The sequence below is a fragment of the Anas acuta genome, chromosome 18 (assembly GCF_963932015.1).
Source record: "Anas acuta chromosome 18, bAnaAcu1.1, whole genome shotgun sequence".
NCBI lineage: Eukaryota > Metazoa > Chordata > Aves > Anseriformes > Anatidae > Anas > Anas acuta.
In genome coordinates this window covers 7,023,017-7,046,222 of record NC_088996.1, presented here as the reverse complement: position 1 = coordinate 7,046,222, position 23,206 = coordinate 7,023,017, and the positions used below count along the sequence as shown (strand labels likewise).

At 37.2% G+C, this 23,206-nt stretch overlaps 1 protein-coding gene across 12 annotated transcripts; it reads left to right on the top strand.

Annotated features, from left to right (window-relative positions):
* The first annotated feature begins 46 nt into the window (after positions 1–46).
* Positions 47–23,155, top strand: ZNF207 (zinc finger protein 207). 12 transcript variants are annotated; one of them, XR_011088724.1, is made up of 14 exons: positions 47–265; positions 1,706–1,832; positions 2,290–2,428; positions 3,327–3,497; positions 4,216–4,291; positions 4,796–4,843; positions 6,976–7,046; positions 8,090–8,250; positions 9,014–9,106; positions 10,304–10,546; positions 11,261–11,423; positions 11,590–11,773; positions 11,998–12,077; positions 16,299–23,155. XR_011088724.1 is itself a non-coding variant. In XM_068655059.1 (13 exons), exons 1-12 carry the CDS (start codon positions 225–227, stop codon positions 11,748–11,750), a joined length of 1,494 nt encoding a protein of 497 aa, XP_068511160.1. In that variant the 5' UTR covers positions 47–224; the 3' UTR covers positions 11,751–11,773; positions 11,998–12,342. The 12 variants fall into 12 exon arrangements, 8 of the variants coding, with proteins under 8 accessions (XP_068511160.1, XP_068511161.1, XP_068511158.1 ...); XR_011088723.1 differs by having other exon boundaries at positions 48–265; positions 11,590–12,077; positions 16,299–16,353; positions 20,949–23,155; XR_011088722.1 differs by having other exon boundaries at positions 48–265; positions 11,590–12,077; positions 16,299–16,353; positions 20,946–23,155.
* The last annotated feature ends 51 nt before the right edge of the window (positions 23,156–23,206 follow it).

The window sequence follows — 23,206 nt, the reverse complement described above, 5'->3', positions numbered from 1 at the left end:
GGCACAGCCTGCGCGCGTCACGTGGGCCGCCCCCTCCCTCCCGCCTCGCCGCGGTGCACGCTGGGAGCGCGGCGGCAGCGCCAGGAGGGAGCGTGGCGGCCATTTTGTGCCTGCCTCGCTCGCCTCCGGGAAGGGGCCGGTGCGGGCTCGGCGGGGAGGGAGGGAAGGAGGGAAGAAGGAGTTCGGCTGTTTGCTTTTCTGCCTAGGTCGCGGGCGCCGTCGCCATGGGCCGTAAGAAGAAGAAGCAGCTGAAGCCTTGGTGCTGGTATCCTTCTGTGCGTGAGGGGAAAGGGGGGGGGGGGTGCGGCCCGGCCCCGCCGAGCTCCGCGCTGCCTCAGGACGGGGCTCGCCCCTCGGCCCCCGGTCCCGTCACGGCTCGGTTCGCGTTTGCTCCCTTTGCTTTTCTGCGCCGCTCGGTGCCGGCGTGGGGTTTGCTCCGTGCCCTTTCCCAGCGTCTCCTTTCCTCGCCCCCCCCCCTTTCCCCTCCCCCCCCCCGCGGCCTTACCCGCCCGCCTCGCGTCAGGGCCGCGCCGCCAGGCCGCTGCTGCCCGGGGAACGGGGGGGGGGCGCTCCTTGGGCCTCGGGCGCTAGCGGAGGGAAATCCTGCCGGATAAATAAATACTCAAAAAGCGAGGTAGGCCTGGTTAAAAGAGACCTTTTGAGAGCTAATTGTAGAATTCCAAATTTGTAATCGCTGCGTCAAAATCTTATACAATTTCTCAGTATATAGAAATATGGGTCGGTTTTCCTCAAATCGGTCTCTTATAATCTGTTTTTTAAAGTGCCATTGCAGGATTGCTTTTTCTCTCACGTTTTTGCCTAATCTGAAACCGTATAATAAAGGAGTTTATAAGCTACTTTGAGATCATTTACCGGTTTATGTTGGATGGCATCTAAGCTTCTATTTCAGGCACTAATAGGTCTTAAGTTTTGCTGAAATGGGGAGCGCGTTGTGTTAGCAAGGACACGCTAGTAATAAATGTGTATGTCTTGCTTAGCAAGATGTCTGGAATATTCACTGGTACGTTAATGCTGATCTTCAGAAAAGAAACAGCAGTTTGTCTTTTCTGTCACCCAGAACTCTAGAAAATTCTTCCTTAAAATGTTTCAGTTTAAAACCAAATTTCTTTAATGACTGATCGATTAATATTGAATCATGTGATATCATAAGATTCGAAGTAGCTGGATGACTGAAAGAAAAATAAAATTAAAACTGTTCTTTACTCTGTTATAAATGTTTGTTACTGTTGCACTTTATTAAACAGGACCTTTTGCTGAGTATTTAGCTTTGCTTCCCTTTTGTGGATTTCCCGTTTGTTTCTCCTTTACTGCATTAGCAACTTGTAAAAATCTGAAGGTATGCAAAGAGAGGAAGGAGTCTGCTTAGAAATAACTAGGGCTTGAAACTCATCTTGAAATCCATCAAATAATATGGATTCAAATTATGACTGTGGTCGCGTGTACACATCTTGCCAGTTTTCCAACGCATGTAACTTATCTGAAGAAGGAAACAATGGGTGGTGCAAGGAGGGAGGTTTGGTTTCAGACATCCATGCAATACTTGTTCTGATATGAAAGCTCAGAGGTACTTTCTCTGCTTTTTTTTTCTTTAGAAAAAAAGTATAGTAACGCTAATGCTAGTTAGCCTAGCGTTACATAGAAACCCACTTTCAGAATTAAATACTTCCTTAACGATCTTCAATAGGTATTGTAACAGAGATTTTGATGATGAAAAGATCCTTATACAGCATCAGAAAGCAAAGCACTTTAAATGCCATATATGTCATAAGAAATTGTATACGGGACCTGGTTTAGCTATACACTGCATGCAGGTAAGAAGTTTTAGACTTAGAGAAAACTTTCCTTGACAGTATTTAAAATTGGAATTAATAAACTTAAATTAATAAACTTACAAATGTGTTCTTTGGGGGCTTCCACAATCATGAAAACTGATGAGGGAAAGATGGTAGTGCTCTGTTTCAAAGACAGGGCTCTTGCTGTGTTAGCAGTTCTGTGGTGAGTATGTTGCAGAGACCTTTCCAGTCACTTTGAAGATGTAGGAGTGAAGGAGTTGCGTTGTATTAGTGTTCAGAAGAAAAGTCTATAAACTAGTTTTAGGATTTAATGGTAGCAACAGTGATGGCTACCGTGTATCAAGAAAATGGTTTGCTAGAGAGACTCTTGCTTTTAAGAATGTTGCTTTTGTATTTTGATGCCAATTTGGTGGAATAATTTAGAATGTAACTTGAGTTGTGGTCAGGAGGACTTTTTTTTTTTTTTTCTCTTTAGGTACATAAAGAAACAATAGATGCTGTTCCAAATGCTATTCCTGGAAGAACAGACATTGAACTGGAAATTTATGGCATGGAGGGCATTCCAGAAAAAGATATGGAGGAACGGAGAAGGTTACTTGAACAAAAAACTCAGGGTAAAGTATAATCTAGCTAGGTATCTGTAATTTTTTAGCACATTTCTTAAAATAAATTTACTTCAGAATGTATTCTTTGAGTCTGCTATCCTGGTTGACCAATATGTGTTAACTGTACAGGAGGTAGTATTACTTTGTCTTGAAATATCAGTCAGATGTTACAATATTGTAACAAAAATGCATAATATTTGCCTCTCAATTCATTATTTGTAGGCTTTGCATACAAAACTGTTTTTGGTGGTTTGAAGTGGGGTTTTCTGCTTTTTTTTTTTTTTTGGTCTTCTTTGTTGTGGTGGTGTTTTTTTTTTTAGATGTTCAGAACTGGTTCATTAAGCGTTATCCCTGTGTGAAGATTTCCCGTGTCTGTCTTGCTCATACTAAGCTGTGTGAAACAGCTCTCACTCCTTGGAAAAGGGCTGGGTTAATACATCTCTAACTGCAGCTTCTGTCTTCCTACATGGCAGGCAAATGTTAAGCAATACGTTGTTTTCTTTTCCTGTTTAGAAATAAAACTATTACCCAGTGAATATGGGGATGGTGATTTTTTTTTTTTTCACTTTTTTGGAGGAAAGGCTAGGAATCGTACTAGTCTTACGATACAGGAATACTTCAACTTCTTTGCTCTTTAAGTATGCTTTTCCTTTGAGTTGTTCTGGCTTATTCTGAGCAGGCAGAGACTGACATGAAGGAAGACCCCTATTATGTTGAGGTTTGTTACAGTGCAGTCACTTTCCTTTTTTATTTGTACGGATGATAGTAGGCTCACTTAGCTTTACTTCTTTGTAATTCTGTGAGTTTTTGAACATGATAAGCTATGAAATTACTTTTGTTCCAAATAGTATATTCCAGATAAAAATTAATTTGTTTTCAATCTGACCATATGCATTGTATTATTTAGCAGAAAGCCAGAAAAAGAAACAACAAGATGATTCTGATGAGTATGAAGATGATGAATCTGCAGCTTCAACTTCATTTCAACCCCAGCAAGTTCAGCCGCAGCAGGGGTACATTCCCCCAATGGCACAGCCAGGTTTGCCTCCTGTGCCAGGTGCACCAGGGATGCCTCCAGGTAAGGATAGTATTTTGGAGCTAGGTACTGAGAAGTTGACTAAGAATACAAATCACTGCTGGAATAATAATCTGTTCCTTCCAAGTCTAGGGTTAAAGGTATTAAAATAGTTTTGTAAGGTGCACATCAGTGGTTTCTTCAGGTTCACACACCACCCTTCCACGGTGGGTAGGTGTGCACATTCTCCTTTGTGAACATTTCTTACCCTAGCATCTAGACTGATGAAGGTGTAATATATGTAATATATTTGTTACTAAGACAGATCAGTAATTTAAACACAAATCCACAGGTCACATCTGTTTGTGATACTTTGTAATAAGATTTCAGGAATACAAAGCAGGAAGGCTACTGTGTATTTAGAGTTTGCTAAATTACAACAGGCAATTTATACACAGGTTACAAATACATTGCAGAAAAAAAATTTGATTAATGACATTGCAAACTGGCCTTTTCTGATCTTTTCCGCAATGACGAGGCCTGTTCTTTGGAGACTCTACTCAGAATGCTTACACTTGGTGTCTTGCAGGACTGGGAACAACAAATCATGCAGATTTGCAGATACTCTTTTATATTGCATCATTTGTAAGCAGTGTTAATTCAAAAAATAATCTTCTACATCTTCCTGTAAAACATTTATTCAGTCTAAATTAATTATATTAGATTTGTGTGAGACCGTATGTTGTTGGAGTTGTATAAAACGTGTTTTTCTTTTGTTAAGGTATACCACCATTAATGGCAGGTGTTCCACCAATGATGCCTGGCATGCCTCCAGTGATGCCTGGAATGCCACCTGGGTGAGTAGCTAGATAGATTTAATACTACATTTTCATACTGTGCATTTTAAACTGTCACAGAAACAGTAAAGCTAAATAGAAAAACATATGTAGGAACCTGTGAACTCTGTGACTTTAATATTAGGATGCACCGAAAATCTAGGTGGCTATAAACCAACATTAAAAGTGTAGTTGAAGTATGACTTATATATAAGTATGTTGCCTCTTTCCTAATTTTAGTAATGTTGTAACAATTTTAAATTTTGTTTTGTTGGTTTAAAGCCTTCTGGGAACCACTGCTTTGTGTATTGCAGAAATGTGCATCTGGCTATCGGTCATGCAACCTATTGGGGAAATATATAGTGAATAGTTTTAATTTCTTCTTTAAATATGAGAATAAAAATTTTATTTTGGGCAAGAGTAAGATGTTGGTTTTTATGTTTGTTTGGGATTTACACAGTACCCTATCATAATGTGTTTGGAAAATCATAGTTAGATTTTTGATTTTTTCATAAATTTTCACAGATTACATCAACAAAGAAAATACATGCAGTCATTTTGTGGTGGAAACATGTAAGCATCTCATTAACGTAATTATAGGTACATTCATTATGCCATTTTATGTCATATATTTGATAAGATTGAAACTGTCTTACTGAAAACCTCTGAATAATTGCTGAGACTTTGGGAATAATGTCTAATTAGGTTTTGTTGTTGTATAATAAAAAAAAATAACTTTACTCATTGATATGGTTACTACAAAGCTACATGTTGTGAGAAATGCATTCTACGGATATTAATAAAATAGACCCTTTGGGATTTATATATATATATATATATATATATATATATATATATATATATTTTTGGCACCAGAATATGTACAGCTCTGTGTTTAGTCCTTTACCCTGTAGGACTTGCTGCAGGAGCTTTGTGCTTGAGTTTTAAAGTTCACTAAGGTGAGAGGTTGTTCTCTTCTGAAACACAAGTGTTGTTTTAACTCTTTGAATTTAAAAATCATATCTTAAACATCTTATGGATGTTCGTGACTGTAAATCTTCTGTTGGAAACTGAACAGGATTTTATCAAGCTTGTGGGTGTTTAGTCCTCTTTAAACTTTGTTAACTTTAGGTGACTGTAATGTTACCTAGTAAAACATGCAAATGAACTTGTCAAAAAAAAAAGTGTAAACTCACTGAATGTTATGTTATGCTTTTACCTGGTTAAATGTAAGCTTTTGCTAAATTAACCTGATGACTTTTCGTTTAGAAATGAGGAAAGGAACTGGGTCCTGGGGAGCAGCTTATTTTTTAGCATGACACTAGTTCTAGCCCTGTCCCTGCAGTTTTCCAGAAAGTCATCTTCCTTGTGGCAGCAGGAAGCAAGTGTCCAGCAGTTTCTTTTCTTTTTTTTTTTTTTAAACAGTTATCAAAATGGATGGCAAGACTGACTTTGCTTTCTCCAACTATGAATACAGAAAAAGGGATGATGATAATGATAATGTTCCCAGTCATTAGTGCATCTGATTGCTTGTTCCCAGTAGTAGACAAGTTGAGATTAATAAGGCTGGGTAGCAAGCTGCTTTGCAGAGTTCACCTGTTTACGATGATTCACTTGATTTTGAAATGGCAACAGTAAATGTTTCTAGACTGTTACATAAAATAGAAACTGCTTAATTGTTTTGATCTAGTACTCAATTGAATGCTGCATATCTGTTTATTTTGCTATATCTAGCAAACATAAGTAATAGGCATTCCTTTATTTTGTTTCCTGTAATCCAGCTTCAAGTGTCTGGAAAAATGAATCCAAACTTAAACTACACTTGGTTTGGTTCCTGCAAAGGAATTCTTTGTATATAGTTTTCCAATTTAAAAGCACTTAGTGTCGTTGTCAATTTTTTTAAATGGAGTTACCACCCTATGTAGGAGTAGTTTGCTTATATTAAGGGTTGTGTGTGTAGTTTAGAGGAGGAATACACAATTTACAGTGTGGCTTGGTAGATAAGGACAAAAAGAATCATTTAGATTTAAATTCCACCTTTGTGTTAGGAAATACACTCTTATTTTGGCCTGGAAAAAAACCCACTCCTGTTCTTAATGTGAAAGAAAAATAATAATGATTCCTCATTTAAAAATAAAAATAAAAAATCTATCCTAAGTGTAGGAAATACTTAGTGTAATTAAATCTCCATAAGTCATGTTATCTCCTAGTCTCTGTTTTTATCAGTGTTTTGTGCCTAACTTTACAGAGTTGGGTTCTGCCACTCGCTAGAGGAAGTCAAAATAGTATGAGGGTGCCTAAATCACAAATAGACTTGTAGTGTCACAAAGGTATAATACCAGAAGTACAGCAATTTTAGTGTGATTGCAGTTGCTGTTTTTCCTACGTGCAAATTTTCTGAGTGTATTATTATCAGGTTCTTAGAACACAATACCAAAACTAATGTCCTGAAATGCATACCAAGGTGGATTCCAGTTCTGGAATCTGATAACAGAGGAAGTGAAAGCGTGGGGTGTTAAAGTTCAAATGAAAACTGGAGGTTTCTGTGTCTTCTTTTTTCTTGTTGAAAAACATGTCTATCTAGTCTGCTGTTTTTGGATTGCCTCTTTAAATTATTTTTGTATTTAATCTAATACAGGTATGTGCCAGTTGTTTTAACAGTTCATCATGGATGTTCTTATCAATGCTTGCTTTTTGTTCAATAGGATGATGCCGATGGGTGGAATGATGCCTCCTGGGCCAGGAATACCACCTCTTATGCCTGGTATGCCACCAGGTAGGTCCGGGCTGTCAGATGTATACTGTGTTGAGAGCTAAACCTTATTTCTGCTGTAAGTTAGGATTTCTATAAAGACTATCCATATGTATGCTACCGCCTTGATGCAGAAGCCACTCTTGTGCAAAGGTGAAGTGATTATTTTGCGGCTTTTGACTACAAATAAGTGGTTGGGTTTGGTGCTGTTGTGAAAGTAAAAAATGGAATGTAATTTTATTCTTACTGCTGTTTCCCTGTTTTTCGTGTTGCCTAGTCTCTCTTCATTCTGCTGTTTTAATGTCTGTGGCTGCAGCTGGAAAACTATAATTAAAATTATTTTTAAAAAATGTTGTGGGAAGTGAGAAATAGTCTTAATGTTATACCCCTGTAAAGAAACTAACTGGAATTTTGATCATACCATAGCTAGAGCAAACCTGTTGAACTTCTGTAGCTCTTAAACAGCCTTATGTTCAGAGGGTGGTGGTTTGAGTTTTGCTGGTTTGCCCAGATGTCTCACTGGAGGAGGAAGCAAGCCAATTGGACAGCTGCAGCCTGGTTCTGCTGCACAGTAATGTGTAGGAACCTATATGAGCAGTTAACTCCCTGTCTCTGAGCCTCTCCTAGAGCAGTATAGGTAGAGTATGCTAAAAACAGAGCTAATTGCCTTGATTTATTGAGAGCATAAGTATCTTCTATCATTGAAATTGTAGTAGAAAATAGGACTTAATTCAGTATTGCTCTTAAATGTTTGAGGTACTGCCTATACATGGACGGTTATTGGTGTTTAGGTGTAAATTAAGGTAAAACTTTGTTTAAATGTTTGGGGGAGGGAGGAGGGAAGTTGATAGTCTTAACATGGCTAGTGACCTTTGCCTTTTGCACTTGCTGTATATGGTGACTGGCTGTTGGCATTACACTTTGTTACGCTTTCTTTTACTATTGCCTTAAAAATATATCTTCCTTAGAGAAGCCTTGATTATAAAGAACACTGGCAACAGAATCCTCTGAAGGAATGCTCCTCCTTCCTTGATCGTGAGTCATTACAGATTCTTTGTGGTCTGTAGGTATGCCGCCACCTGTTGGCCCTCGTCCTGGGATGCCTCCGATGACACAAGCACAGCCTGTTACAGCACCAGGCATCCTTAACAGACCTCCAGCTCCTGCTGCATCAGCACCTACCCCTCAGCCTCCAGTTACTAAACCACTCTTCCCGAGTGCAGGGCAGGTACGGTATCTCATAGCCTGAAATCTGTTGCTGTAATCTTCAAATTACCACTGTGTCAACAGTGAGGAGGCCTGAGAAATAACTGATTACATTTCTTGCTTGTGTTGATTTTTAATTCAGTTTAGTGTTTGAATGAATTTTAAAAAATTCTTTTGTTTGTCTTACAACAGCCACGAAACCAGACTGAAGTTCTGTAAGCAGTGGGGAAGAAAGGAGTAGGCAAAACACTGTTAACCCCTTCAGTTGTCATTATAAGGGTGCTTTAGGTGGGTGAAGGGAGGTGTTAGTCAGCTACAGGAATCTGCTTGCATAGAACTTACCCTAACATTTCCAAAGTGGAAATCTTGACATGACTTGTTCTTCCTTGTTCTTTTCATAAAGGGCTTTTTACCAATAGGACTAATTTATTCTGTAGTTTTGTTCAAGCTGGGTTAAACATTGTCTGAATGAGGTCTTTTGCTTTACAAAGTTTGAGTTAACTAAGGCGGTAAAACTTGGTTTAAATGTTTTGGGGAGGGAAATGGGAATTAATAATCTTAAAATGGCTTGTGACCTACGTTTTGATTTTACTTGCTGTGTATAAGTTTTTACTTTTGAGTATGTTACAGAAAACTTGATAGTGTCCTATTTGCATTTTAGACTTCTACAGGGAAGATACTCATTTACAAAAGCACAGCCCCTAGCATAAGAAATCCTTTCATCTGGATACTTTCCACCCATTTGTTTGGAGACTTTTCACTGTTTCCTTTCTTTTATGCTACAGATGGGGACACCTGTCACAAGCTCAAGTACAGCTTCCTCCAATTCAGAAAGTCTGTCAGCATCTTCTAACGCTCTGTTTCCTAGCACAGCACAAGTACGCAGGAGGTCACAGATAAAACCAAATTGCTTTGCAACTTAACCCTTTGGACCATTCTGTAAAATCTAAAATTGACTAAACTTCAGATAATTTGTTGTATTCCTGATTATGTTTAGCTGGTAAAACTGCAGAGTCCTTGATTGTTAGTTGCATTTTACTAGAAATAAGCATGTCAAAGTGCCCAATTTTTCTTAGAGTGAAAAAAATGAAATGTTGTGTCCTGGTTCTAAAGGGTTAAAAAAGCATGAAAGCAGTTAAATGCATTTTAGTGGGCAGTGGTTAGCTTGATGCATGGTGAAGGCTTTTTAGTTCGATGTTTAATATGGTACATCATAATGTAGGGAATTTTGTGATTTGCCTTATGTGCAAAAAATGAAAATACTTTTAAGGAAAGTTCAGCAAAGAATTCATAGAATAACTGTAAACAAAAGCATTCTCTCATAACTAAAGCTTGCTTTGAAGATTGGTGCATCTTCAGAGGAAGCCTCAGAAAGCCAACTTTTCTTGTTTAAGAACTTTAATTTAAGAACAAAGTAGGAAAGATGAGATGCTGGCATCTGTAGTGATCTGACCTCATCTACCTTCAGTTGATTCTTCACTCAGAAATGGTACTAAAGGTCTGTAGAGAGATACAGTACTTCAAAAACAAAAAAAAAAAAACAGTAATATTTCTGGAGAGAATGCTTAAAACAAAAGACACAATAGAGTTTTCTTAAATGTTTCATAAAAACATTTTTAAATACCTAATTTTAATAAATGCTAACACTGAGCTGTGCTCTAAACTAATGGTTGCTAAAGTTTGCTAATAATTTAGTGAGACAATTTATACTTATAGGCTGTTAATAAATCTGTGATTTATGAAGGATTTAGACATTTTACCAAACTCAGTATTTGAGGTAAAAAATATTGATAGGATTTTTTGTTGTTGTTGTTGTTCCTTTTTTCTAGTTGTGGCTTTTGACCTGCAAATTTTAGATTTTCCTGTGTGTGTGTGTATATATATATGTATGTACATACTGGGTTTTATTTTGTCTTGTTTTCAGTTGCTTTAGTATGTGATAAGGCTGAAGTTTACTTTTGTCAAGCTTATTTTAATTATGTATCTCACTGGAAGGTTTCAGAGGTCTAGCAGACATCATTTAAGTTTTCTTATGCTTTAAGAAGTAAATATTGATCTATCTCTGTGTATCACAGGCTGCAGCAGCTGTTCCAGGTCCAGTTGGTACTGATTTCAAACCTTTGAATTCTACAACTGCAACAACAACAGAACCCCCCAAGCCTACATTCCCTGCTTACACACAGTCTACAGCTTCAACCACTAGCACGACAAACAGTACTGCAGCTAAGCCAGCTACATCAATAACAAGTAAGCCTGCTACCCTTACAACAACCAGTGCAACCAGTAAGTTGATCCATCCAGATGAGGATATATCGCTGGTAAGTTTAATATTTTCACTGCCTTACAGAAAATGCAGTTTATGCTGATATGACTGACTTAAGTAGAATTTCTTCTGTGTTCCGTATAACAATATTTCAATAATGGTGAGATTGCAAAACTTGTAGAATTAATATAACAGAACCACACGCTGAGAAAATGTCCTTGGTTGAGAAGTGATGATTGCCATCCTGCAATAATCCTGTTTTAGATCTAAGTCTTACCTTTCTGGTGGTAGGGAATTGCTCAACTGAAAATATGATTTGGAGTTTATTTCTGTTTGTGATTTAAGCTTGAAGTTAAATAGATGCAGCTAATGAGTGTAAGATGAAGGACTTAACAGTTTGAAGTTGTCTTGGTGCTATTACAGCAATCATAAATCAGGAATTGATGGATAAAACAAACAAACCTTAATTTCAGTTCATTTATCTCTAGATCTGCATTTGTTGTTTTGCCTCATCTTGTTGTGAGGAAAAAGCTTTCTTCAGCTGAGGGAGGAGGAGAACTTGTATTGTGTGCAAAATACTGAATTAGCCACTATTAATACAGTAACTTTGGCAGGAGGGGGGGGAAATTCAAAGGTTTAATGGCAGCAACCTAGAATTTCTGAGATACTGATAGTTCAGTACCTGTAATCCACTTTTGCTACATTTATTTACTTTGCCTTTGCTGAGTTTGTCTTACAGCATGCTATGGTTGTCTATTCCTGGTTTTAGGAAGAGAGAAGGGCACAGTTGCCTAAATATCAGCGTAATCTTCCTCGGCCAGGACAAGCTTCCTTGGGTAATCCACCAGTTGGACCAATTGGAGGTATGATGCCACCACAGCCAGGAATTCCTCCACAGCAACAAGGGATGAGACCTCCCATGCCACCTCATGGTAATCATAAGTTTCCTAGTTTTCTTTTCTCTAAAAGACTTGTATTTGCTGTAACTTCTCTAAAACTTGAAGTGGCAAGTACTGTGAAAAACAGCTTTTCACAAAATGCAGCTTTGCCCGTTTGAAAAATGAATACTTCTTTGCATCTTAAATATTTTGTTTATAGGTCAGTATGGTGCTCATCACCAGGGCATGCCAGGATATCTTCCTGGGGCGATGCCTCCTTATGGTCAGGGACCTCCGATGGTGCCCCCCTACCAAAGTGGACCTCCTCGTCCTCCAATGGGAATGAGACCTCCTGTAATGTCGCAAGGTGGCCGCTACTGATGCTACTACACACGCTCTAATAGGTTTGGAGATTAAACCTTTTCTCATCTTGTGCTGTTAATATAGCCAAGCTTCCGTCAATTAAGGCTTCATTGTGACTTTTAAAAAAAAATAAGTATCTTCCCCACATGCAAGGAACTATTGGACATTCTTATTTTACATGGGAAAATTTATTTGGAATAATAACAGGAACTTTTCCTGATGTTGCAATTTATACTGTATGGCTTCTTTTTCATGTTTCATCTAGGTTTTTAGAAGTGAAGTATAGTAAATATGGTTCGTTAAATTGTGAAGGCGCTGGAATTACATGAACATACCACCTTAAAGGCAAGTTCTGTAACATTATGTTGCTATTTGTGAAATAATGCCTTCACAGCACTTCAAGTGCTGTTGGACTTTGTGTCCCCAACATAGTTTGGTGAGGGCTGTAACTGTTCGCAACTACTTGTACATTTAAGTCTGAACATGTAACAATATTTAATGTATTTAGAGTTCCTCCTGTTCCAGGGTTTAAGTAAACTGACCCACTAAGGTCGTGTGACTTTTCTGTACTGTTATAAACTTCATTGTAATAAAAGAAGAGAAAAATTTATATGCCTTTTCATTCATGACCAGCTGTGGACCACTGCCTGAAAGGTTTGTACAGATGCATGCCACGGTAGCTATTGATGTAATGAACACAGTTACTGGTGCTTTTCTGATAATGTCTCAATTCCTTATTTTAAAGCTTAAGTTGTTCCTTAGCTGCACGTCTGAGTAGACAAGACCTGTACACTTATTAACTGACGCTTCAAAAATGAGGCTGCAGGAGGCACATCTTAACTCTTGGTTGTAATTTCTCACGATGGCATATGTTTCTTATTTGTGCTTTCTTGTCCTCAATGAATTTTTAACGATTTCTAGTCCTGGCAATTATTTGTAGGATATAAAAGTGATTGCTGCAAGATGCATGCTAGTGCGAGATGTTTCCTGTTAGTTCATTCTTCAACCGACTCTTTTTAATATGCAAAAGCACATGAACTTCAGGAGCCTTTTAGATGAAGATTTCTAGAAGCTTAGGTGCATGTCACATGGGTGAGTGACTCCCAGTTGATGTTGTATTTAAGTTGACCTGCAAACAAGAAAAAGAAACTTGACTTTCTTCTCAATGTGCAAAAGAAACTAAGGGGAAGAGAGTAATATGTTGCATGCTGTATTTCTATTTTCAGAATATTCAGAACTTCAAATCTCGTCATCCTATAGGATGAACCCTCTATGTGCTGTGATCAAGCTGTAGGTTTGGTTCAGGCCAAGTTTCCTGAGCCAGTTACTGAAAGTGTCTAGAGTAGGAGATGTTTCCATCAGTTCTCCTAACTACAGCTATCAAAGAGAAGTCTTACCCACACAGGTTAGTTACCTGCTTCTGAGTAAAAGCATAGATGACAATCAAGACTGTAATTCTCTGAATGTCTAACATTGCTGTGTTAGTGTGTTGTATTTCCGGTGAGAATTAAAATGCAGAGGGGAAGACGTTTTGGAGGGAACGGAAGCTAGAGCTTTCCTTGTCTTTCCACTCCTTTTTTCCACCTGTTGTAATGATTTTTTCATTTGCAGGTCAACTTTAAATACATGTTCCAGCCTCAAGCCTTATTTGTGCTACTTAGGTTATGGAGATGTCTCCTCTTTTAGGGTAGGCTAGAAAGATTTTCAGTATTTAAGATCCATAGGTGTTTTTGTTGATGGTGGATTTTTTTACCTAGTTATTATAATGAGTATTGTGATTCTTTCATCTGAAAGTCTTGTGGGTATATTTTTAGCTTAACTTGAAGTACTTCATGTGGCTAAGAGAATATTCCATATTCTCTTAGCTGCTCAGAAATACAGATCAGCTAAAATACTACATTGTCTCAACTTCAAACTTGGGGTCATGGAATACCTCACAAAGGCACTGGAGCATTCAGTACATTCTAATTCCAGCTGAATGGCCTTAGTTTAGCTTAACCATTAAGAGTGGTCAGGCACTTCTTCTGAAATGGTTAGCAGTTTTAAGACCATAACTCCAAGCCTCTGTTGAGAAGCAGTTTTCTCTGGTCACTGGTATCTGCTGGTCACCTGTCAGATGTGCACTATTTGGCTTGCAAATGTGCTGAGTGGGCCTTGATGTCAGATGTTTTGTTAGCTCTTCATCTTGCTTTATACAAAAATCTAACGGATAAAACTGTTTTGCTTAGGCAATGATCTTACTCTGGTTTTCTTCCATTTTTCTTTATCTAATAAGGATAATTCCAAAACAAAGCACTGGAGAGATTTTTAGTGTCTTGCATTTAATGTTTTTTTGTAATGTTATGCATAAAATTCATACATTATAAATTGATCTTAACTTCTGCATTTAGAACTATGAAACGTCTTGCTTTTTCTGAAGATCATATTGCTGCTGTAAGGATGCTTGGCCTTCCTGCCCCTAGTAAAGCAAATACTTTCTCCCTTTGGTGTCTTTCTGTAACTCATTGGTATGTTGTTTTCAGAACCCTACCTTTCCTAGGAAAGTACTTGAAAACCTTACTGCATGTACTGTTAACTCAGCATATTCTGCAAGTTGTCTTTAAGGGTTTCCCCTATTAGATAGTAAATGTGATTGTTCCAATAATAGCATCATTTTGTAGCTAATACTATGCAGACTTACAGTGCAGACACATTTTAAATTGAGTTTTCCTTAGTAATAACGTTGTTACAATCCTTAACTAAGCACTGCCACGTGTTACTTGTATGGTACTCTAATAATGTGCAACAAGCAGGTGAACAGTTTTTCTGTGTTTTTTCATGTGGATACTGCCTTTCCTGCTCCTGTCATTTCTGTGCTATAAGAGCTGCGATGTGGCTATCTCTAGTTACTCTTGTGTCACTTGTACGTACTCTTCTCCTGAAAACAGGCAGGTATTTCAGTGCATATGTTGTCTGTTGGTCCCTGCCTTCATTTCTTGGATACTGCTTCTTAATTTTCAGAGAGTTGGATTTATGGTGTGCTTCCCAAAAAAGGGTAAAACTCTTTTGAATGTATTAATTGCTTGTATGAAGACGAAGGCTTGGTTTACAGTACAAAGTTTAGTCAACATAGTTGTGCCAGCAAAATTCCTAATGCCATGCAGACTCTTTTTTTTTTGCTTTAGTCCATCGTTCCCTGGAAAGAGGTTGCAGAAGGCTTTATGAGTACAGCAAAACATATGTTCTATATCTGTTACAGGACTGTGATGATATAATCACATGGGCAGAAGCTTTAATTTCAGTTGTTGCCTGAATTTCCTGTGGCAGATCTCATGGTGAAAGGAGAAGTTGTGAATGGTTTTTGATTAGTTTTTGTTTAAATTTGAATGTAATGCCAGTGTTGAATACAAAAAAATCAAACAAAACAGGCTGCAAGAAACTGTTCAGACACAGGTGGGGGAAAAATGCTTATGCAAGATATTTAGATGTCATCTGGGACTTGTATAGGAAGTTCTAAGTTATTTCATGCATGGTGTCTCAATATCATTATGAGGCTGATCTTGTGTATTTGCTAATTTTTAGAGTTAAAGGGATAAAATTGGCATGAAGGTACCTCAGAAGAGCCCACGTTAGTTTTTCAGACATGTTGATGTGACTGTTTTGTTCTTTTAGGATATCTCTCTACGTTTTGCAAAGTCTGTTTTAAATAAAATTTTGAAAATATATCTGGTTTATATGGACAAAATTTTTTTTCTAAAATGTTTGGAGCTTTTTTTCCTTCCACAGATGAGATTTTTTAGGTGTTGATAATAAATTTGAGGCTGGGATGTATATCTGATGATTTCAGTGGATTATTATTCCTCGCTATGTGCATGCATGGGAGAACATAAACAAGCTTCTAGAAACATATTCAGCTGCATCTGCTTTCTATGGTTTCTGCAGTTACTTCGGTGTATGGATGTCTTGAATGATACACAGAATTGTATAACTTGCTTTCCTAAAACGAGATGAAAGTGTATGGGATATAACCTGGAGTTATTTTGCAATAACAAATAATTCCGCATACAAGACAAAAATGAAATACCAAGATTACTTCAGTTTCAAAAACAGTAAGAAGGTCATTATGACTCTTCAGTTAAATTAAGACTGATATGCCAGTCCATGAGCTGGGGCTGCAATTTAAAATGGTAATTAATGTCATTTTAAAATAGTAAATGTCTTAATAATTGTACCGGTCTGGCTTCTACATAAAGATTAAGGTGAGGGTCAACACTTTCAGTGGCTGATGAAATCTTTAACTCAACTTTTTGTGAATTAGAACAGTAACTACTATTGGGTATGGAAAAAAATGCCCCGGAACAATTGAGGTATGTTCCACTGATCAAGTTACAAAGCAAAATAAACTGTGCAATTCAGAAGTAGCTGCGAACTACAAAAAAGTTCTGTTTTGGTCTAACAAAGTAGGTGATATAGTAGTCATTTCTTTTTGTTTGCTTGATCACTGGAATTTTGTTAACTTTGAATGCATGTCTTTCACTTAATTGGGTCATGTTTTTTCTAAAACTTAAATTTTTCTTCTTCCTATAGCCCTGCCATAGGACAGGCTGAGGCAGAGTCTCAGTGTTGCCCTGTTCAGTCTGAGGCAAGTGGGATTTATTTTATTCCTTCCAGGGGCTTTCACAGCTTTATGGCTGTTGGATATTTATGTCCCCAAACTTGCAGCAAGTTTGGTGAAGGCCCCTAAATTTATTTTAATTTAGGTTTTTTATCCTTTTGGTAGATGGGCTCTATATTAATATTTATCCTTTTATTATCACTGTGTTTTTAAGAGTCTTAAGGGGAGGGAATGTGTTATGAGATGTTTGGGTACCATTTCTCTTACAGAATGTCTTTCCTTCATGGCTGGTCAGGTAGTCCTTCAGCCACACTGTACCCTGCCCTCTTTCCCTGCATTGTATAAGCGCTGTACTGGTTTTTGGTTTTGGTAATGTGACTTTGTGTAGTCTTTGAAGTAGTGGCATGTAAAGGTTAATTACTAATGTTTCCTTTACTTAGGAGATGTATTTATTGAAGTACTTAAAATACTTAGGTATTTAGCTGATAAGCAATATTAGTAGTTACAAAATTGTGTAGCCTAAATTACAGAATATGGTTTCTATGGAGGAGGATATTAACTGCTGCATTTGTGAGCTGTGCCACAATGAATATTAATGTAGAGCCCTATGAAGAAGTAGATATTCAAGTTGGTAAAGTAGAAGAGAAGAATGAGAAATCAAAACTACAGATGTTTCACTTCATCAGTTTCAGGAAAACCTTTGCATCAGTCACTTAAATACACCCAGCTACACAATATTGTGTGTATTGCAATGATGTACCACAAATGCTTGTGTTTTCTTGAAACCTTGGGGAATTTTGTTGCATGTCCAAAATTTGCTTAAGGATATGGGTATTTGAAGTTACTGCTTTTGTGCAGTAGATAGAAGAAAAAAAAAAGATTACCCCTTGTGGAAGAAAAACTAGCATTAGTATTACTGCTCACTCTGTTTGAAATGCATTGGTTTTGAATGACTGAGGTTACCTGAAGACAACTTCAGCCTCAGAAGAACAGATTTTGACCAAGGAGGTCTTGCAGCCTGTCAGCAGTGAAATTCTTGAATTAACAAACATTGGAGTCAGATTCCTAAATCTTTTTTGATTTTTGTGTTTTTTTTTTTAACTTGTGGCACTTCTTGATGAGTAAAATGTTTCATTTCTTCAAGATTATGCTAAATAACGACCCACTTGTGATTTTCAGCAAGTTTAATTGAAGGATAAAGTGAGTTGTAATTCTTTTTTAGTTCAAAGAATGATTTTCAGGCTCCTGTTGTACTTGTGTTGTACTCTGCCCTTTACGTTTTCCCTATAAGGAGTCTCCCAAGTAGTCTATTCTGACTGGAAAATTGACGTCCTCTGTTAACTGTTTCAAAGAAATTAGTAAGCATGGTGTTGCTTTTCTGATTCTCATTGTGATGCCGTACTTGATAACGGCGAAGATGAGAACAACTCTAAGATACATTACTGCAACTACTCTTTATTTCACACAGTTGGTCTATAGGAGTATTTGGTTTAGTTCTTACTTCCCCTGGAATATCTAAGGAAACCATTTAACCAAAAATATTTTTCAGCATGGCTTGTACTTCTTGCCTTAAGTTTATCTTGTAAAGGTTGAGATGAAAAAAATAGCCAAATTTCAAATGCATGAGAGTGAACTTTGTCACCAGTTTCCATTTAAGACTCATGTAATACTAGGTAGTTTTTATGCAGCTACTTATATTCATTTTTCAGCACACAAAGCTGAAATTCAGCACAAATGCTGTATTGTCTATAATGGGGTACCCTACTTAGATCCATGTGTGGGTTATATTTAATGAATTGATACTCTGGTGAGAGCTATATGTTTTCAGATTAAACTTTTGATCTGATTTTACTGAAGATAACTAGGTTTGGTATGTTCATGGAAAAACGTTTCAAGAATGCAGTTCCAGTTTTTGTTGTTGCTATGAAATTGTGCGTACTAATATTCAGGAGTAAATTAGCCATTTCTTTGTAGATTTGCCTATTCTGCTCACAAAGCATGGTATTTCTTAGCTATGGATTTTTTTTTTTCTTGAAACTGCTTTGGACAATTTCAGGAAAATGAATTTCATAATACTTCTGAAAGATGCAGTTGGCACTCGGACAATTCCATGTTGTTACTGTATGAATTAAGGCTTTTAGTTCAGGGTTTTCTTGTAGCTCACATGTTCTTCCACTTCCATCATTTATGTTCCTGTCTGTTCTGTAAGTCTCGAAAGGACTGGACAGGACAGAACCTTTTTGTTCTATGTTTGGGTGTTGATGGCTTTAAACAGGTTATATCCATGGTACTCTGTTACCACAGACTAATGTTTATGCTTAAATTTGCAGCAACTAATGCGTGTTCCATTTGCTTTGTACTTAATCCTAAAAGGTACATGTGAAAGTACTGCTGTATTTCTAGTCACAAGGATGGCATAATGGCCTTCTGATAAAAAGGTGGGAATATGTCCTCAGCTGTTAGACCAGTTGCCCTGTCATCTCTTTAAAACAACTTGTAAAATTCTCATCTAGTGCAAAAGGCTCATATCATGCTCCTTTACTGAAGTTCTGTTAGTGACTTCCTTCCTGTCTCATGTGGATCTAAAGAGGATAGTTCCAAAAAACTTTACTTTTATTTCTTTATTTTTTATTTTGATGGCAGGTAGTGTGCTTTCTACTGACGCTCCTGTGTGCTGTCAGTATTGCAGCTTTCAGTATTGCAGCAGTCTGTATATCACAAAGCTGTACATGTCGTTGCTCGTGGAATTTTTAATGATAATATTTTAGTCAATTGACTTTCGTTATTATATTAGATATTAAAGGAAGTAAGCTTTAAAATGTTTGGTTTCATTTAAGTTTATGTAGAGGTACTTGAGTTGTTTTTTTTTAAGGTCAAGAATTATTGAAATTGCGCTAAATTGGGTGAATTTGTACCCACTGGTCTTGAAAAGAGAAGTGAATGAGAAATGTGGCATGTAAAGTATGCATCACACGTGAAGTTTTGACTTGCTTTAAAATTGTGTGATGAGTTCATAATGCATTCTCTGCCATGTTTAGTAAAGATTGTGACCCTTAAGAAATAGGATACCTCCATAAGAACTTTTTAGTGTGTGTATACTTCCTGTCGAAGTATTCAGATCAGAGAAGTACTGGTAGTGACTGGGTTTTATAAAATGTAGCCATTGGTGACTTTTTCTGTTGGAGCTGGGCTAGGTAGGTATTTGGGAGTAAGAAAACCTTGGAGGCAGCCTTTGAGAGGATCAAGATAGAAAAGTGACTCTGAAGTGTAATGTACAAAACTGATTTTTTAAGTTTTGAAAAGAACTTTGAGTTTTTTTTTTTTTCTGTAAGCAGCAGTTTTATATAATCTTGATTGTCAGAGAAAGCAGATTCTTGTTAAAGCTCTACTGGAAGAAAATGCAGTTCAAGTACAGTACTTTCAGATTGTGGTGTGTAATAAATACACTTGTATTATGTGAAAGTTCTTGGAAGGTCTGTCTGAGGGAGCCAGGCACTTCAGCGTGCTGCTTTTGCAGAAAGCCATATCCTTTCTTGAACCATGTGGTCGAGGATGTTATCCTTTGGTCTTTTGTTCTGATCATTCTGATGAGACAGTACTGACTGCATGATGACCCTCTGTGAGGGTTGGTACTTCCACATCTGGTCACTGTAGTGAGTAATGAGGCACTTGTACTGTTTGAGCAAGTTTATACTAACTTGTTCTGTTGTTACAGGCTCTATTGTAGGCTATTCTTACAAGCAATAGGAACAATCAGCAGCACTGCTGTTTCCGTAATAATGAATTTAACTTCTGCATAAATAAGTCTTGAACTTATCTTAAGGAAGTCAGAATGTTTTGAGGAAATTGTATTTTCGTGCAAGTAGCATCTTAACTGAAAACAAATGAACACACAACTTTGAGAGCCTGAAAGCTTCCAAAAAAAAAAAAAAATTGTTTGCAGTTACAGCATATCTGTTAGCTAGCTACCCTTATAACAGGTTCAAGTTTCTAATGTCTAAAATTTTGTTGTAAATTTTGTCTACATCTTAACCATGGTCCCAGGTGCTTTTTAGAAAGGGGGTCAGCGTGTTCTGCCCTTAGTAACCAATATTTATAAATGGCTTTAGCTAATAGTAATTTTGAATTACCAAACACTATGCCACGCAACCAAAGGAAATTATTTAATGTGTCGCAACTTAAGGAATTATATGATGATTTGAAATAAAAATGTCATGCAGAATCTTTTTCTTTTTTTCCCCTCATTGTGTTGTAGAAGAGTGTGATACTTGTAACTACTGAATTCTTTAGCTTCTAGTCGAAGAAAATAAATTTCGTTCTTTCATGAGTAAAGTCTAGAATAAGAAAAACAGTTTGAGACTATTTAATGAAGGACCATGACAATGTAAGTATTGTAATTTCCTTTATACTTGTGTTAGGCAAAGGGATTACTTTGTTAAACTTCCTGGCTTTTGTGTCAAAAATACCAGAAATGTTATAGTTGCCCTGACTTCTTATGCTTTTCCTAAGCAACAAATTACAGTAATTGAAGTTTGGCAGCTTTTTTTTTTTTTTTAATGAAAAACTAAATTATGGGTTAAACTCCTTGGTTTAATACAATTTGTGTTTTTGTCAACTAGCAGCAGAATTTCAGCATTTGCTACTTACTGGTAGAGAAGAAATATCCCACAGCACTGCCAGTACAGGTTAGTTTAATCTGTAAGTACCTGACATTTCTATTTGAAATATGTTCAAATGATACCGTTTCAGTACAAGGGGAATTTTGATCTCTGAAATGTCAATGTATCTTTCTTACCTACTACTGTTTTCAGTAGTGAGTGAACATCCAGATTTTTTTAAAAAAGATCTCTAATGATTTTAACTACTCATGTGGGTCAGTAATATCTGCAAGCACAAAGAAAATTTAATGTAAAACCGTAACAGGTTGCCTTTGGTGTTACTGAAAAACATAAAGATATTAAATCAAAGTTAGTTCTTCGGTATCGTGCCTGTTACAAATGGCTGTTTTATCAGTGAACCAATTACAGGGTATTATATTGGCTTTTATGTTGAGGAATAAGCATTTCTGTTCTTAAGATTCTGTAGCAGTAATGTGATCTTTAAATTTTTCTTCAGTTTTAGCTAATTACTGCCTATTGCCAACAGAATTTTAATTTGCTAGACTTGTAAGTTGGGAGCTTCTTGTTCTATGATTTATTAGCTTGCTTTTATTTAAGCCCTGTGTACCTCATCTCTATGTTATCAGCGTGGGAGATGAAAGTTTTTTGTGCTATGGCACATTGCGTAGTTTCATAAGCTGTGAAACTCTGTGCCTTAACATACACTTGCAAAGTGAATCATCACACAGTAAATCTGAGGGGCTTTTGAAATCATTGGTGGATAATTGTGTAAAAACAAAATACTGGATGATTGTGTACTAGTGTGGTAGCCAGACAGAAACGTTAGTTTTGCCAGCTCATATGAATGCTTTTATACTCTGTTTTCATGAGTGATTTGACACTTCCAGCAGTATTGCTTGTTTCAGAATTTTGAAGTATCATACAATGTTGCACAGCTCATCATATCAAAATGTAAGGTTTCAAGGGGATTTGCTCAGTAATGAGTTGAAATAAGTAACTGATTGCTTTTGGCTGCTGAATTACCATGTGAAGTCTCAGTTTTGACAGTGATTGAATGCTGACCTGCTCTCCTTACACCCCAGACTGGGAGTGAATGGGGAATAACTAAAGGGTAGTGGTGTTGTGTTTCATCAACAAAGAGTGCATTTCTTTGGAATAGATCCTAATATGAATCATAGAATGGCTTGGGTTGCAAGCGACCTTAAAGATCATTTAGTTCCTCCCCTCCTGCTATGGGCAAGGACACCTCCCACTAGATCAGGTTGGCCATGGATCCATCTAACCTGGCCTTGAACACCTCCAGGGATGAGACATCTGCAGCTTCTCTGGGCAAGCTGTTCCAGTGTCTCACTATCCTTTCGGTGAAGAATTTCTTCCTAATGTTTAATCCAAATCTATCCTCTTTTTAATTTAAGACCATTTCCCCTTGTCCTAGACCATGAACTATGATAGAATGCCATCTTCCTGCAAAATTTTGACAAATAATTAAAGAGTTTTCTGGTAGAATTTCTTTACTTTTAGGATGGGACCAAAACAAAATATGAAATCTGAGCTTTCACAATCAGGTGAGCAGTCTTAATTCGTAGCTCAGGTTCTGATGCACTGTTTCAGCAGCTGTCCAGTCTAACGCAATTCAGAAGTCTTTACAAGTCTGATACGGTAAGCAGGGAGCAGTGAGTCAGTTCCTTTAGCCTTCTGCTTAATGACTCCAAATCGCCCCTTCAGATATTCTAGTCACTGTGTGGCAAACTTGAACTCTGGTTTCTAGTTCCTTCTTAAGGTATTTTTAAAGCACATAATTGAAGTAAGTATCCTCTCAGTAGTAATACAGCCACAGAAGTTAGTGTGTCAGGAACATTTTTCTTGTAACTTGATCCACCTTTTGTGTAAGTGATATGAAAGGGAAGGAATCACTCATCTTTTGAAAAAAGACAAGTGGCAAAATATTAATGTTGAATTTAATCCTAAAAGGTGGGAAATTGGTAAGTATGGGCATCACTTTCATGCATGCAAATAATAGTAACAGTAACCGTAGCTTAATTTTATTAGCATTCAGTTTCCAAAGAAGATTGAAAGAAAATACGGAGTTAACATCACTTGCATCCCTTGGGAACTGTGTGCTTCAAGAATGGATAATTAACATGTACAAATCTGTAATGTATATCTACCACTTTGTAACAATCTCTAATTAAACATAAGTGAACCACTGATTCTGTGTATTTTTTCTCCTCTCGGGGACCTATTTAAATCATAGCAACAAA